The sequence below is a fragment of the Dama dama genome, chromosome 7 (assembly GCF_033118175.1).
Source record: "Dama dama isolate Ldn47 chromosome 7, ASM3311817v1, whole genome shotgun sequence".
Lineage (NCBI taxonomy): Eukaryota > Metazoa > Chordata > Mammalia > Artiodactyla > Cervidae > Dama > Dama dama.
In genome coordinates, this window is record NC_083687.1 from 26,079,167 (window position 1) to 26,094,981 (window position 15,815).

Below are 15,815 nucleotides of genomic sequence, written 5' to 3' on the forward strand. Positions count from 1 at the left end.
CCCACTACTCTGATGCCATTCCTCATTCACAGATTTGTTGTTAAACTACCAGAAAAAAATAATCCTTTAAACCACTTAGATAGAAATTTACCAAGAAAAAGTAATGTTAAGTTGTACTAAATAATGGGATAAAAAAAAAAAAAAAAACAAGGCCAACAGAGTGTATAGCTGACTTTTGAACATTGCAGAGATTGCAGGTGCCGACCCTCTGTGCAGTCAAAAACTCATGTAAAATTTATAATCGGCCCTCCATATACATGATTCCAAGGTGTCCATGGTCACACACCTGCAGGTTCAACTAACTGTGGATAATATGAGAGTGTAGTATTTACAATGGAAAAAAATCCAAGTATAAGTGTACTCATGCAGTTCAAACCCATGTTGTCCAAGGGTCAACTGTACTTTGTTCATCCTGAAATCTGACATGCTCTCACTTACCTCACAATTCTGCTGACCCTCAGTTTTGAACACTCTTAAAGGGCAATAGTATGACCACATTAATACAGTAGCATAATGAAGATTGAATAAGTAATTATTATCAGAATCAAGACCAAATTCAGGGACCACCACATATAGCTCTGGAAGCTATTTTATGACCAGAAAGTAATCAATATCTACTTGGTTTCACTTCATATAGATATTTCTTCAAAGAATGTTAATGGGAATCCTGAGGAAATGATTACATTTATCCTAAAACTGTTTAATCAAAAATCATAAAGTAGTTTCCCATTACCAATGTGCAGCAAGTAAATGATTTATCCCACACCACTGATGCTGCCACTCAGGATAATTTTCAGAGTGAACATTATGCTTCTCAGATCTGATCTCCCTGGAGGATCTGAAGCTCTTACCTCTATAACATTGGTGGGGTCACGGATGTAGATACCAGAGGGTGTCACCACTTCAGGACTGGAGAGTCCCTCGGCACCAGAAACATGAATGATCACGTTGTTTCTTATTATGTTTCCCTGTTCTGACCAGTCTAATTTAAGAAAAGGGGATTCGCCAACATAATTAAAATGTACTCAACCCAACATTCTTATTTCTACTAATATGTTATAGTTCTCATCATGCATATACATATATTATATAGACAGCTGTAAACATCTAGCGTGTTCAACAAATTTAAGACATCTAACATTCTGCCAGCAGCCCTGTCTATAAAATGTATGACAACTTAAATGGATGGTAATAAATTTAAAACCAATTTACATATTTACCCTTTTCTCCTCCAGGAATAACCTTCCAAGGGATATACCTTATCTCGGGGGATTTACCTGAGAACAAAAGATGATGTTAGTTCAGTACATTTCATGCCACCCAGGAAAATGAGAGCTCCTTTAATACTAGTTTTGGTGTGGCTTGCTTCAATTTGTGTGTGTGTTTTTGTCTATGAATCAGACAGACACAGATTATGTGAACCTTTTAGTTCTAGAACTTCATGAATCAGAGTGTGAGTGAAAGTCACTCTGTCGTGTCCAACTCTTTACGACCCCATAAACGGTAGTTCATGGAATTCTCCAGGCCAGAATACTGGAGTGGGTAGCCTTTCCCTTCTCCAGGGGATCATCCCGACCCAGGAATCAAAGCAGGATATCCTGCACTGCAGGCGGATTTTTTACCAACTGAGCTATCAGAGAAATCAGAAACTCATTTTAAATAAAAATAATAAAGAAGTAGATCTATTGTTTTACTTCTTAAGAAGAATCTAAGTGACTGTCTCTCTAGTTAAATGGCACACACTCCGGTGTTATGTCCAGCCCCACCCTGAGCTCTTTGAATTGGCCACCAGACATCTGCATGCCCCTCTCTTCCCCTGGAAGATCTGGAATGTCCTGGATAAACAGACTAGACAGGACCTGAGACACTCACACTCAGATCAGAGGTTTGAAACAGAACAGAATAAAAGAGCATGGGCCATGCTACAGAAGGGCTTCCCAGGTGGCACTAGTGGTAAAGAAACCGCCTGCCAATGCAGGACACTAAGAGATACAGGTTCAATCCCTGGGTCGGGAAGATCCCCTGGAGAAGGAAATGGCACCGCACTCCAGCATTCTTGCCTGGAGAATCCCGTGGAAAGAGGTGCCTGGCAGGCTATGGTCCATAGGGTCACAAAGACTCAGACACAACTGAAGCAACTTAGCACGCACACATGGATTCTACAGAGAGGTCAACCATGTAGCATCGATACAGAGCAGCCCTACAGATCCCCTTTCTTCTAGGTCTTCAGATATCTGGGTTTCCTATGTCATTTCATGAGTCTGAGTCTGCAAACTCATTTTGCATGAATAGAGTATCTTATCTAAAATTCACTGACAGATATTCTAATTCCATCACCTACAACACAGTAGAAGTCAAAGAGCCTCCACTCACAATATCCAAGCACTCAACGCCAAATTCCTCCTGCGGGTTTCTTTCCTTGCCTAGTTAATGCCAATTCCACAAAGTTGTTTCCCCCTAAAATAATATTGTTATGGTGCCTCCCTGAATTTCTGCACCAGGTTTCAACAAACTTTTCCCTTATAGTAGCAAAGGTAAAAATCAGCAAAGCCAACCTTCCATGTATTAGTCTGACTGCCCTGTCCTTTTCCAATCAAAAGACTGTCTTGCACCTGATAACTTCTATTGTCCTTAGCTCTTAGCCTTTTAGAGCTGGTGTTAGTTTGTGCTGTGCTTAGTCACTCAGTCATGTCTGACTCTTTGTGACCCCATGGACTGTAGCCCACCAGGCTCCTCTGTCCATGGGGATTCTCCAGGCAAGAATACTGGAGTAGGTTGCCATGCCCTCCTCCAGGTGATCTTCTCAACCCAGGGATCAAACCCAGGTCTCCCACATTGCAGGTAGATTCTTTATCATCTAAGCCACCAGGGAAACCCAAGAATCCTGGAGTGGGTAGCCTATCCTTTTCCAGAGGATCTTCCCGACCCAGGAATCAGACCCATATCTCCCACATTGCAGGCAGATTCTTTACCATCTGAGCACCAGAGAAGCCCATGAATACTGGAGTGGGTAGCCTACCCTTCTTCAGGGAATCTTCCTGACCCAGGAATCGAACTGGGGTCTCCTGCCTTGCAGACATATTCTTTACCAGCTGAGCTATCAGGGAAGCCCTGGAGTTAGCTTACATGATCCATATTTTCTCACTAAACTATTTCCCTCCCACAGTTAGAACCTTTCCAGCTTTTATCTTAACAGATCATTCCTAAATGAAACATGCACACTTTCCCATTTCTGATGATATCTGATGATATCACAGAATTAATTTAAATAGAAAACACTAGCTAACAAATACAGTTATAGTTTTCCTTTCAGTGAAAACCTCTGATTTGGTTATTCTGATATAACCAAAGACCTTTTGTTTATTAATAGATTTATTTCTTTCAATAAATATATCTCCAAATGTACTATTTAAAAGTCCTGTTAAGTACTAAGGAGATGATGTTTGCATGAAATCTGGTATTAATAGAAAAACAGACATTGATCAGATGATCAAAAACATGATGTATAATTTTAAATCAATAAGTAATGATCAGGGATAAAAGAGTTTAAACAGACAGACTTGATTTGGGAGTGTTGGGGAGGGACTATTATAGGAGGAGAATGAATGGTATGAACAGAAGGCAAGAGCTGTGCAAAGGTCCTGTGGCAGGAGAAAGTGTGGCCTTTTGAAAGAATTAAAAGAGGTCAGTGTAGTGACAGCACAGAGGGAGATAAAAGAGCAAGACAGGTATACCAAGGTTAATAGAATCAGCGTCACTAAGGGAGTTTTTTAAGCCAGAATAAGGACTCTGGATTATATTCTAAAAGAAATAAATTCTTAAAGGGCTTTAAGATGATGTAGTCTGATATTTTTAAGGATAACTCTAAGCATCACAAAGGGAATGAACTTTAGGAAACAAAAGTCAATACAGATGACCATTTAGAAAATTCTTAAAACATAGGTGTCTTCAACAAGCCACAGAAGTAATGAAGAACAGGATTCAAAAATGTTTGATGCCTTGTTCAGCATCCACATCTGATACTTCATAAGGCTGCACAAAGACATATTTATGTGACTTTGAATTATTGTTAAAATTGATGACAATAAATTTTATATTTATTGTATATTGATTAACATGAACTGAAATGTCCATCTTTAAAAATCAGTTTTCTGAGAGACAGACTCACAGACACAGAGAACAGACTTGTGGTTGCCAAGGGGGTAGTGGGATGGGAGAGGGAAGGATTAGGAGTTGGGGATTAGCAGATGCAAACTATTATACAGAGGATGGATAAACAAGGTCCTACTGTAGAGCACAGAGAATTATACTCAATATCTTGTAATAAACCATAATGAAAAAGAATATAAAAAGAATATTTATACATATATATATGTGCATAACTGAAACATTTTGCTGCACAGCAGAAATTAACTCAGCATTATAAGCCAAATATACTTCCATAAAACTTTTAAAATAAATTTAAAAAAACAAAATATAAAAATCCATTTCCTATGGTTAAAGCTTAGTAAGCTAATTAAAGATGACTGAATTTACAACTAGAATTTTTAACTACAGGCTATTTCTAAAGATCAATGACTAAAGTTTTTATAAATTGGAAATTCAAATCTGGGAACAATAATTCTTTTTTAAAAAATAATGTGTCCTCCACCATAATGTCAAAGTTAAACAAGCTCATTTCACTTACCCACCAGCAGCACATGGCCTGAAATATCATAGAACACATTACTGTCCACCTTCAGGCCTGAGGTCTGGGACATGCTGAGGCCTCTGCTGAAGGACCGCCACACTGTGCAACCCTGCACATAGGAACCTGAACAACAAAGAGGACGGTAAACAGTAGGGAATCTCAAAGGCTCCTCACATTCTGTTGACCATCCCCAAATACTGCTAGACTATAACTAAGAACATTCTTCCACACAGTAATAAAACTAAAGAAATAAGGAGTTGGCAGCAGAAATTTAAAAAACAGGCAGCTCAGACCAATGTATCTTAAAGACACCAAAGATAACCAAAGTGAAATCCAAGGGCCACATGTTAGAAAAGAAAACCATCTGAGAGAGAGACAGTATGGCCAAATCACGAGGCATGCAAGGCTCTCAAGATGTCCTAGTGGCCCATCTTTGATATCTACTCTCTTCACAGTATGGTGGACAGCAGCTCAAGAAACAAATAGCTAAGGCTTGCAGACCAATTCTGATCTCTGAAAACTGCATCCAGCATGAGGAGAGGTAGTCATTATATCTTGAGCTATGAAGTTATTTTTTTTAATTGAAGAATAGTTGATGTATAATATTTCAGGTATATACCAAAGTAATTCAGTTATACATATATGTGTGTATATAAGTATATATATCTGTATATGTGTATATATATTCCCATTCATAAACTTTTCCATTATAGGTTATTACAAAATATTGAGCACAGTTCCTTGTGCTATACAATAGTTCCTTGTTGTTTATCTATTTTACATATAGCAGTGTGAACCTGTTAATCCCAAATTCCTGATTTATCCAAATTGTAAGTAAAGCTAGAGATCAGTCTGAGGACCAGAACTCTCACATTTGAATATGGTGGTCTGTGGAACTGGAGGGGAAATACCTTCTACTGTGCTAAGAGAAACTGACATTTAGGAAAATCATTACACTGGCTCCATGAGCTTATTTTATGACCTCCCAAATTGATACATGTGGACTGAGTCAATTAATGAACAACTATTCACTGAGTATCAACTATATGTTTCAGGAATATGTCTTGTGCCAGAGATATAAAGTTGAATAAAACTATGTAAATTCTGCATTTGTGTATCTTGAGTCTGATGGAGAAAACTCACATTAAAGTAATTAAAATGTTTTGTTTGAATAATAAAATTATAAATCCTGAAAAAGGAGCTTCGTATTACTTCCAGACAGTGAGAGAGATTATATCGATACCAAATGTTTGAAGTATTAGAAAAATGGCTTTGGTTTATGTAATAATTTGACTTTTAAATTGGGATGCTCTAGAAAAATCTCAACTACAATGTCTCCATAGACACAGGGTCTGTAGATTCCCCTTGATCCCAGTACCAGATGCCTTCACATCACTCACTAATAAGTTAGCCCATCCACATACACTCATATAGGAAACACTGCCTGCTGCAGACTTTTCCTGACCAGGTCTCCACCATAACATCACTGCTTACGCATTAGAATACAATGGTACATCTGAACAACCAGTAAGGACTAATGTGTTAACAGAGCTATTGTGGGTGAGTTCAGGGAACAGTAAACCTCTAAAGGAAACATCAAGCAAAGATTCCAACACCCTCTAACTCCCGTGACTGAGGACAGCTGGCCACACAGGTCATGAGAGCCTGTAGGGCATGAAACAATAAAGGATTCTTTGGCAAGCATGCCAGAAGTTTCTAACCTCTGGGTTAATGGGTTTCCCCCTCCCAGGAAACACATTTGCATTTTAACAGAGACCTACAGGGGATAATGTATTAATTCAGTGGATTTCAAACTTTGGTTAAGCACTGAAAAGTGAAAGTGTTAGCTGCTCAATCCTGTCCAACCTGCAACGCCATGCACTGTAGCCCCCCAGACCTCTCTGTCCACAGAATTCTCAAGGCAAGAATACTGAAGTGGGTAGCCATTCCCTTCTCCAGGAGACCTTCCCAACCCAGGGATCGAACCAGGGTCTCTTAAATTACTGGCGGATTCTTTACCATCTGAGTTACCAGGGAAGTCCAAGCACTGAACCCTTTTTCAAATAAAACCTTATATATATATATAAAGGTGCAAGTACTCTAAAGCAGAGGCTGAGGAGACAGATTGAGTGAAGATTTGATGGGGAACTGTTGCTTATGTTTAATTGATAACTCCTATGTGACTGCTCCCCTCACTTCTACTGGAACCGACCCACATCAAATATTCCTCAGCATTATAAGCACCAAGAGACTGAAGAACCAGAAATAAGGGCACAAAGATTCTGATCGCCCTAATGTACTTGGGAAAGGACCATGTGAGGGACCCATCCCACCAATGAGTGTAGAAAGAAAGAAATAAGGTGGAAGAGATCTTGGAAAATTAGGAGATGTATTCTTGGCAAGCAGATAATTTGAAATGAGAAAAAGTGCTGCTAGCCAGGATCCTGCCTTCAATGACCTCATGGATTACTTTGTCAATGCCTGTTGTAATTCTAGCACTTCTCAAGCCCCACTGAACCTCCCATATGCCCTGATGTGCTTGGTCAGGCATCAACTTCTGGAGCACCACCTTATCAAGGAAGGGAGAGCTTGACTGTGTGGATGTTGAGGTGCTGAGGGCAGGGGAGTGTAACTGTGCAATGGGGCTGCTGTCCCCAGCGCTCAGCATCTGTACCCATCTCTCAGCTCCATATATCAGACTCTGGCATTAGGATTTCACCCTGGATGCTTCCACACCCCTCCAACTTTGATCTCAGAGCCTTCAGTAGTACACCTGGTCATGTTCTTCTTTTCTGATTCTGATCTTTTTATCTACTTGTCCCCACCTGCCTTGGATGTTTGCTGCTTCCCTCGTATCTTTTCAGGTCTGGTCAAGTTCGGCACGCTCTGTCTGCTCTCTGTCCCCAGGAAGGGAGCCTGGTTCTCAGCCATTCTCCCCACTTTTCCCAGGCAGGGGATTCCTCTGCATTAGGACATTTTCCCAAAGTGCTTTTCACTAGCCTTTCCAATAATTTATACTATTTAATGTCAATCTGTCTGTAGTCACAAAGCCACTATGTTGTAGTGGCAAGATTCAAAACATGGATTTGTGTGGTTCCCTCCACATTTGCTGTACCTATAGTGACATTTCTCAAAGGGAAACTTGGACTACTTGTTCCAGAATCAGAAGGTTAAAAATTCAGTTTTTCTAGGCTCACTTTGGATCACAATTTGTCTGAGACAGGGTCTCTACATGAGAATTTTAATAAGCTCTCCAAGTGACTCTCTGAACCATAGATCTATGGTATAGTTATCCATCTCTGAACCCCCCATCTTCCCACATACTACCTACCAGGACCCCCCTGCATAGAGAGCCTTGAATATAGAAGAAGAAAGATAAGACATCTTGCCTGGGCCTCCTCACCTCTCATAGCTCCTACCAGCATCAGTGAGCTCACGTGCTCGTGGAAGGCTTGCCCCAAGTCCTGGAACTGCACTCCCTTCAGCTGGACCTGGCTGGGCTCCTCCGGAAAGGACTGAACGATGACTCTGGCCCCCAAATCCCTGGATCCCAGCATCTTCTCACTCTTGGAATACCAACAGTTCTGCAAATCACCTGAGACACAGAATGAAGTCAAGGGGCACAGAAGAATGTACAACATGATTCTAATCAAATCTCCCAGTACAAAAGGCACTGTGGGCACAAAGGACAGACCATGATTGTTTATTTAATAACCTTACTTCCCTTTTACTTCAATTCTCCCCTTTGGATTATTAATTAAATCATCTGATAACTAGAACATGATGTTGCCTTCACTCTATTATTTCCAGAAGCCCCTGAATCAATCACCTTAATTATTATCACAAAAAGGCTGACTAGAACCCATAAACCCAACCTAAATAGATGCTTATTACAATCCAAAAGATCCCCTGAGGGAGTGTGCAATAAAATGACCCTCTGGTGGTGGATAATTGAAGGAAAGACATGTGAGCACTAAATGTAATCACATCTCTTTGCTGTCCAGTGGGCTTTTCCCAATATTTTGCTGCTTTGTGGTTTGGGGACATAGCAATGATGCCATCGAAGAAATGGAAAAGGACTCCAGAGAAACGACTGAGCCGCCCCCACACCAACACCTCAGTCCCAACACAGCCCTGGCATTTGGTGGGGTAAAATAACCTCAGGATGGAGAAGAAATCATCTCCTGAATTAACTCTTTATTATCCAGGTTAATAAACCAATGGAGAAGTGCCACTAATACAAAATTATGGATCATTCTAACAGTCATCTGTTGTCAGTCCCAGAGAAGGCATATCAGTTCAGTTCAGTCGCTCAGTCACGTTCAACTCTTTGCAGCCCCATGGACTGCAGCACATCAGGCTTCCTGCCCATCACCAACTCCCAGAGCTTACTCAAACTCATGTCCATCCAGTCGGTGATGCCATCCAACCATCTCATCCTCTGTCATCCCCTTCTCCCACCTTCAATCTTTCCCAGCATCAGGGTCTTTTCCAATGAGTCAGTTCTTTGCATCAGGTGGCCAAAGTATTGAAGCTTCAGCTTCAGTCCTTCCAATGAATTTTCAGGACTGATTTCCTTTAGGATGGACTGATTGGATTTCCTTGCAGTCTAAGGGACTCTCAAGAGTCTTCTCCAACACCACAGTTCAAAATCATCAATTCTTTGGTGCTCAGCTTTCTTTACAGTCCTACTCACATCCATACATGGCTACTGGAAAAACCATAGCTTTGACTAGATGGACCTTTGTTGGCAAAGTAATGTCTCTGCTTTTTAATATGCTGTCTGGGTTGGTCATAGCTTTTCTTCCAAGGAGCAAGTGTCTTTTAGTTTCATGGCTGCAGTCACCATCTGCAGTGATTTTGGAACCCCCCAAAATAAAGTCTCTCACTGTTTCCATTGTTTCCCCATCTATCTGCCATGAAGTGATGAGAATGAACATATTAGCGGTGAATAAAGAAGTGTCTGGTATTTGTACATTTTACCACCATTTTAACCAGGTATGCCAGTAAGCCATAATGTTTTCCAGCATCTAGGCCTCTTGTTATGGTTTTTGGCTACTTTGTTCCCATATTTGAGCTCCATAAAAAGAAGAGGTGAATGATAAGTTATTTTTTAAATGAAGGTCTATGAATTTTGTTTTATTTTTGTAATTTTTTAGTCATATTTAAGAGTTGCGGTAGAACTAGGGATTTTTTTCATTAGGAGACAACAGATTTATAATGGCCTAAACCTAGAGGCATGATCTCTCTTGAAGCCTGACTAAATGCCATGTTTTTCACAATACAATCTGAGAATACCTGTTTGAGAATTACCAAGAGAGTCTGTATGGACTGCAGATGCCAGTTTAGCAGAAATGTTAAATTTGGCAGTCACTGCATTCCAATCCACTGGATGAAAACTTATTTTTTTTTTCTTTTCAGAATGACACAATTGTGAACTAGATGACTAGGGGGTGGGGGGCAGGGTCAAAGTCCCTCTTACCCAACCATATCCCAACATTATGCCCATAGGCCTCTATACATAGACATGACTCAAATCTTTAACTCCAGACCTGACATTTCTTCCAGGCTCCAGACATCTCCAGTCACATGCTGGCCTGGCATCTCAACATGTACAAAATTAAACTCATGATTTCTACCCTCCCACCCCCCAAACCTGTTTCCCTTCCCATCTCAATAAATAGCCTCCTCATCCATTCAGAGCTCATGCCTGGGAGTCATCCTTGACACCCACACCATCCTGGACCAAAGTTGACAAATGATGTCTTCCCAACATGTGAAAGCCTCATAATCTACAGCCTGGGAAACCAAAACATAACCTACTAAACTAACCATCCCTGAAATAGATGTTTAATAGGTACATCAGTGTGATTCAGTGCCTGTTATTCTTCTCGAAGATAGATTGACTTTTTCAACCACTTACTTAAAGTATGTGGTAGTTTCACTCAGAAAACAAACTCCAAAAGTGGGAATGGTGGGGGGAGGGAAGAGCCTTCTAAGTCTAACTCATTAGAACATGCTGCCTGTATCACTGACTCTGGCATTAAGCAGTTTTCCTGAGAATTGTAGAGAAGGATGGGAATCAGTTTCATTATAACCTCTGACCTAAAAATTTAATTCAACTCTCCGGATTTTATTATTTAACAGGAATATTTTTTCCCCAAAGAAATAATTAATTTCTCAAGCAGATACTGTTGCCTATCACTTTCACAAGGGGGTTGAGGGCAGGAGAGGAAATGACGATTTATCAAGAGCATTCTGAAATCTACAGAATACAGTAGGTCCCCTACATTCATACCTTCAAGGTTCAAACTTTCAAAGATTCAAATGTGCATTCTGTCAATGTCAGGCATGAGTGAAACTGCAGCTTGCCTCCGTCTCCTACTGCTAATGATCCTTCAACTCTACCATCTCCCAAGTCCTCTCTCTCCTCCAATCAGTAGCTCTTGCCTGTTCACTAGATGCCAGCCCCTATATGCCCGCTCTTTTACTGTACTACTGTACTTTTCAAGGTACCTTACAGTAAGATTTTAAATGTTTTCTTTATTTTTTTTGTGGTTGCTTGCTTTTTTTATGTATTACTTGTATGAAATGTATCATGAACCTATTACATACAGTACAGTACTATATAGCCAACTGTGTTAGTTGAGTACCTAGGCCAGCTTTGTTGAACTTGCAAATTGGACTTAGGAACATGCTCTCAGAAGATAACTCGTTTGTTTGCAGGGGACTTACTGTATTAAGAACACACTAATTGAAAGAAGTCAACCATGTCACATATCATTGAACAGTAAGAACATTGTTTTTCACCCACTAGACTTCCCAACAAATCGTTTTCTACCTTCTGAAGCACTGGCCCCCTGGCATGAAGCAAGGAACTGCATTCTCTCATCAGTGAGATTTCCCTGTATGGTAATACTCCTGCTGAGTAGAACCAGCATGACCTTTAAAACATGGTGCTCTCCAGCCACCCAATTCTCTGTGGAGTTGTGAGAATATCTGAAAAGAAGAAAAAAAAAGAAATCTGAAAATAACACTCCAAGTCTTATAATGAATAGTAAGCCACTAAATTAGCCTAATTCTCCACCTGGGACTCTATTTCTTTAGAAACTCAGACACAGAAGAGTGAAAAATAGGCACATGTATGTGAGAATTAGGAACTATGCTGACTATTGCAGTGGCCATCTACTAAAAGACAAAAGTTCTAGTGTCTTACAAGAGAAACTTATTCAAGAAGTTTAAATCTTTTAAATATTTCATATTTTGTAATTTTCTTGCCAAAATGTCTACTGTGATTTAATGTAAATGATATTACTGAAAGACAAACAAACGTCTTTTGACCAGCTGTGTTGTTCACCAACAGTTAAGACCTCATCTTCCATCTAAATGGAGCCAAGCTGACATGCAGTACCTCAAGGGTGACCTCAGCTGGAGGTTTGTACTGTGCGCAGTCTCCACGGTGACAATCTCTTCCTTAGGCTTGGCACCTTCAGCACCCATTCCGCTGATGACAAGGACTTCATCCCCAGCATGCCAATCGACAGCATCTTCCAGAGCCAACACCGTGTCATGGGCATTAGCAGCTGCTCGAAGATGGGTGACCACTACTTCTGGGAGTGAACCTAAAGCAAGTCCAAGGGAAACTTACCTTTAGACATTTTTAAAACTTAATATGAATGTGATGTTATTCAGCCAAAGACTTTAGTGAAAGAAGAATCTGGGAAATCAAGATTCAGGTTCTATAGGCATTGGTGCTATCACCAAAGGTGATATCACTATATTACCTTTTTGGATATTAGTTTTCCTGTCTGTTGCATGGTGACAATAACTCAAGACTGAGAATGGTATGAGGTGAAAAACACAGGGTTGAAGTCATAATAAATTTATAGCTGAATCACAGTCTTGCCATATTCTAATTATGTTCCTTTGGATAATATACTTAGAGGTGGGTTTCAGTTTCCTCAGTTACAAAGCAGAAACAACAAAGCTTTCCCTCCTAGGGGTTTAAGACAATTTGATGAGATAATATCTATGAAACATGTAGTGTGGACTTTGCCACATAAATATATTTTATATATTTATATATATATATATAATTTATATATATATATATATATAATATATCTCAATATATTTTAGTCTTCTCTCTTCCTCCCCTGCATCATACTGTTTGCAGGATAAAATTTATCACTTCGTTCTTCCAAATTAAAACCAATGACTGTTAGATTCTCCAAGATGTAAGTTCACCATGAATTTCTAAACTTAAGACTTCAACTCACTGTACAAATAGTGATAGTAGAGTTAAAAATAAAAATTACCATCGGAATGGTCAACCTAAGACTTGGTGTGTTAAGTGATCCCTTCTTACTCTAACATGGGGTATATCTAGGGACAGGATGGCTAAGCAGAGCAGAAAAAAGTGGAATGTGTGACCCTAAATAACTTAGTTTGTTTTGGGCTCCAGTACAACTATCTGATCCTCCCCAAACCATAAGCTGCTCCCTAACCAGCAAAGATTCAAGAAGGTAGTCAGACTTGTAGTTTACTCTGGCCTTTTCCAGCAAGGCTCAAGGCAGAGATTTTTTTTCCAGCCTTTATCTGAAGCAGGACCTCAGAAAACACAAGGCTTCCTCCCAACTCCGCTTTCCTTGGTACAGTTCCTCCTCCTTCACAATAGATCATAATTTACCTTTAGCCCACAGCAACTCCCTGTCCTCCCTTGTTGAACTAAAGTAATAATATTTGAATCTCTAACTACAGAGGTGGCCAACAACAAATCATTTTCAAATTATTTTAAACTTCCCTCTTTATTTATTTGTCTATGCTGGGGAGTGGTAGCCCTTGTACCAGTAATGTTGTTCTAGGCTTAGAAAGGTCTCTGGGTTAATGATATAATTTCTGAAGTTTACTCGGGCAATAATTTTATCTTAAAAAAAAATCCAGAGTTCAAAATTTCTAATTATAGAGCAGGTGAAAATTAAGACATAAATCATGTCTAAAGAAAATAATTTTAATTTTATTCCTGTTTGTATGTTTTAACCTTTGGGAAAAATAAATGAAATAAAGTCTATTTCAGTGTATATGCATATTTATATATGTGTGAATTTCTATGATCTGTTCTTAAAAGTCTACACAGAAACATCTCTACCATGCATCAAAAATGTCTGTCAATGACAAAATATGATGGCAAAATACGATTATACACTGTGATCAATGATTCATAATAATCAATAAGCAAAGAGTACCCTACTATGCACCTATCAACAAGCAGCTACATGTGTCAGAGCCAAAATTTGACACAACAAAGATATTTTTCAACTAAGTATTCTTCTAAATAACAGTCAAGTCAAAATAAATGGAAAAAATCACAGGGAATCTTTGAAGTGAATTTTTTAACTATTAACATAAACTTAAGGCCTTTCAAATGTTGACAGAGCCTCTAGAAACCAGTAAAATTATCTCATAACTTATTCACTCTCATTGCACATACTCTTATGTGTATAACTAATGGAGAAGGCAATGGCACCCCACTCCAGTACTCTTGCCTGAAAATCCCATGAATGGAAGAGCCTGGTGGGCTGCAGTCCATGGGGTCGCTAAGAGTAAGACACGACTGAGCGACTTCACTTTTACTTTTCACTTTCATGCATTGGAGAAGGAAATGGTAACCCACTCCAGTGTTCTTGCTTGTAGAATCCCAGGGATGGGGGAGCCTGGTGGGCTGCCATCTATGGGGCTGCATAGAGTCAGACACGACTGAAGTGACTTAGCAGCAGCGGCATGTGTATAACTAAAAGATCAATCTGGATGTTTTAGGAGTGCCAGCCTCATATTTGTAGCTATGTAGCAGATATGAATATTTGGATGAATTACCATCATTTCAAACTTGAAAGTGAAAGTCTCTCAGTCATGTCTGACTTTTTGTGACCCCATGAACTATACAGTCCATGGAATTCTCCAGGCCAGAATACTGGCGTGGGTAGCCTTTCCCTTCTCCAGGGGATCTTCCCAACCCAGGGATCAAACACAGGTCTTCTGCATTGTGGGCGGTTATTTACCAGCTGAGCCACAAGGGAAGCTCAAGAATACTATCACAAGCATGGAAATCGAAACTGTAATCAGAAATCTTCCAGCAAACAAAAGCCCAGGACCAGATGGCTTCACAGCTGAATTCTACCAAAAATTTAGACAAGAGCTAACACCTATCTTACTCAAACTCTTCCAGAAAATTGCAGAAGAAGGTAAACTTCCAAACTCATTCTATGAGGCCACCATCACCCTAATTTCAAAATTAGACAAAGATGCCACAAAAAAAGAAAACTACAGGACAATATCACTGATGAACATAGATGCAAAACTCCTTAACAAAATTCTAGCAAACAGAATCCAACAACATATTAAAAAGATCGTACATCATGACCAAGTGGGCTTTATCCCAGGGATGCAAGGATTCTTTAATATCTGCAAATCAGTCAGTGTAATACACCACATTAACAAATTGAAAGATAAAAACCATATGATTATCTCAATAGATGCAGAAAAAGCCTTTGACAAAATTCAACATCCATTTATGATTAAAAACTCTCCAGAAAGCAGGAATAGAAGGAACATACCTGAACATAATAAAAGCTATATATGACAAACCCACAGCAAACATTATCCTCAATGGTGAAAAATTGAAAGCATTTCCCCTAAAATCAGGAACAAGACAAGGGTGCCCACTCTCACCACTACTGTTCAACATAGTTTTGGAAGTTTTGACCAAAGCAATCAAAGCAAAAAAAGAAATAAAAAGAATCCAGATAGGAAAAGAAGAAGTGAAACTCTCACTGTTTGCAGATGACATGATCCTCTACATAGAAAACCCTAAAGACTCTACTAGAAAATTACTAGAGCTAATCAATGAATATAGTAAAGTTGCAGGATATAAAATTAACACACAGAAATCCCTTTCATTCCTGCACACTAACAATGAGAGAACAGAAAGAGAAATTAAGGAAACAGTACCATTCACCATTGCAACAAAAAGAATAAAATACTTAGGAGTGTATCTACCTAAAGAAACAAAAGACCTATACATAGAAAACTATAAAACACTGATGAAAGACATCAAAGAGGACACAAA

The 15,815-nt window shown here is 39.4% G+C and overlaps 1 protein-coding gene across 1 annotated transcript in view; it reads right to left on the bottom strand.

The window, feature by feature from the left end:
- The window catches only part of PKHD1 (PKHD1 ciliary IPT domain containing fibrocystin/polyductin), a 428,428-nt gene that overhangs the window by 245,771 nt on the left and 166,842 nt on the right, over positions 1 to 15,815 (bottom strand). Inside the window, exons 37-42 of the mRNA XM_061146900.1 lie at positions 12,102 to 12,312; positions 11,532 to 11,689; positions 8,094 to 8,285; positions 4,688 to 4,813; positions 1,221 to 1,277; positions 852 to 982 (exon numbers count right to left, since the gene is read on the bottom strand). Coding sequence (XP_061002883.1) covers positions 852 to 982; positions 1,221 to 1,277; positions 4,688 to 4,813; positions 8,094 to 8,285; positions 11,532 to 11,689; positions 12,102 to 12,312 — 875 coding nt within the window. The remainder of the gene's footprint in view (positions 1 to 851; positions 983 to 1,220; positions 1,278 to 4,687; positions 4,814 to 8,093; positions 8,286 to 11,531; positions 11,690 to 12,101; positions 12,313 to 15,815) is intronic.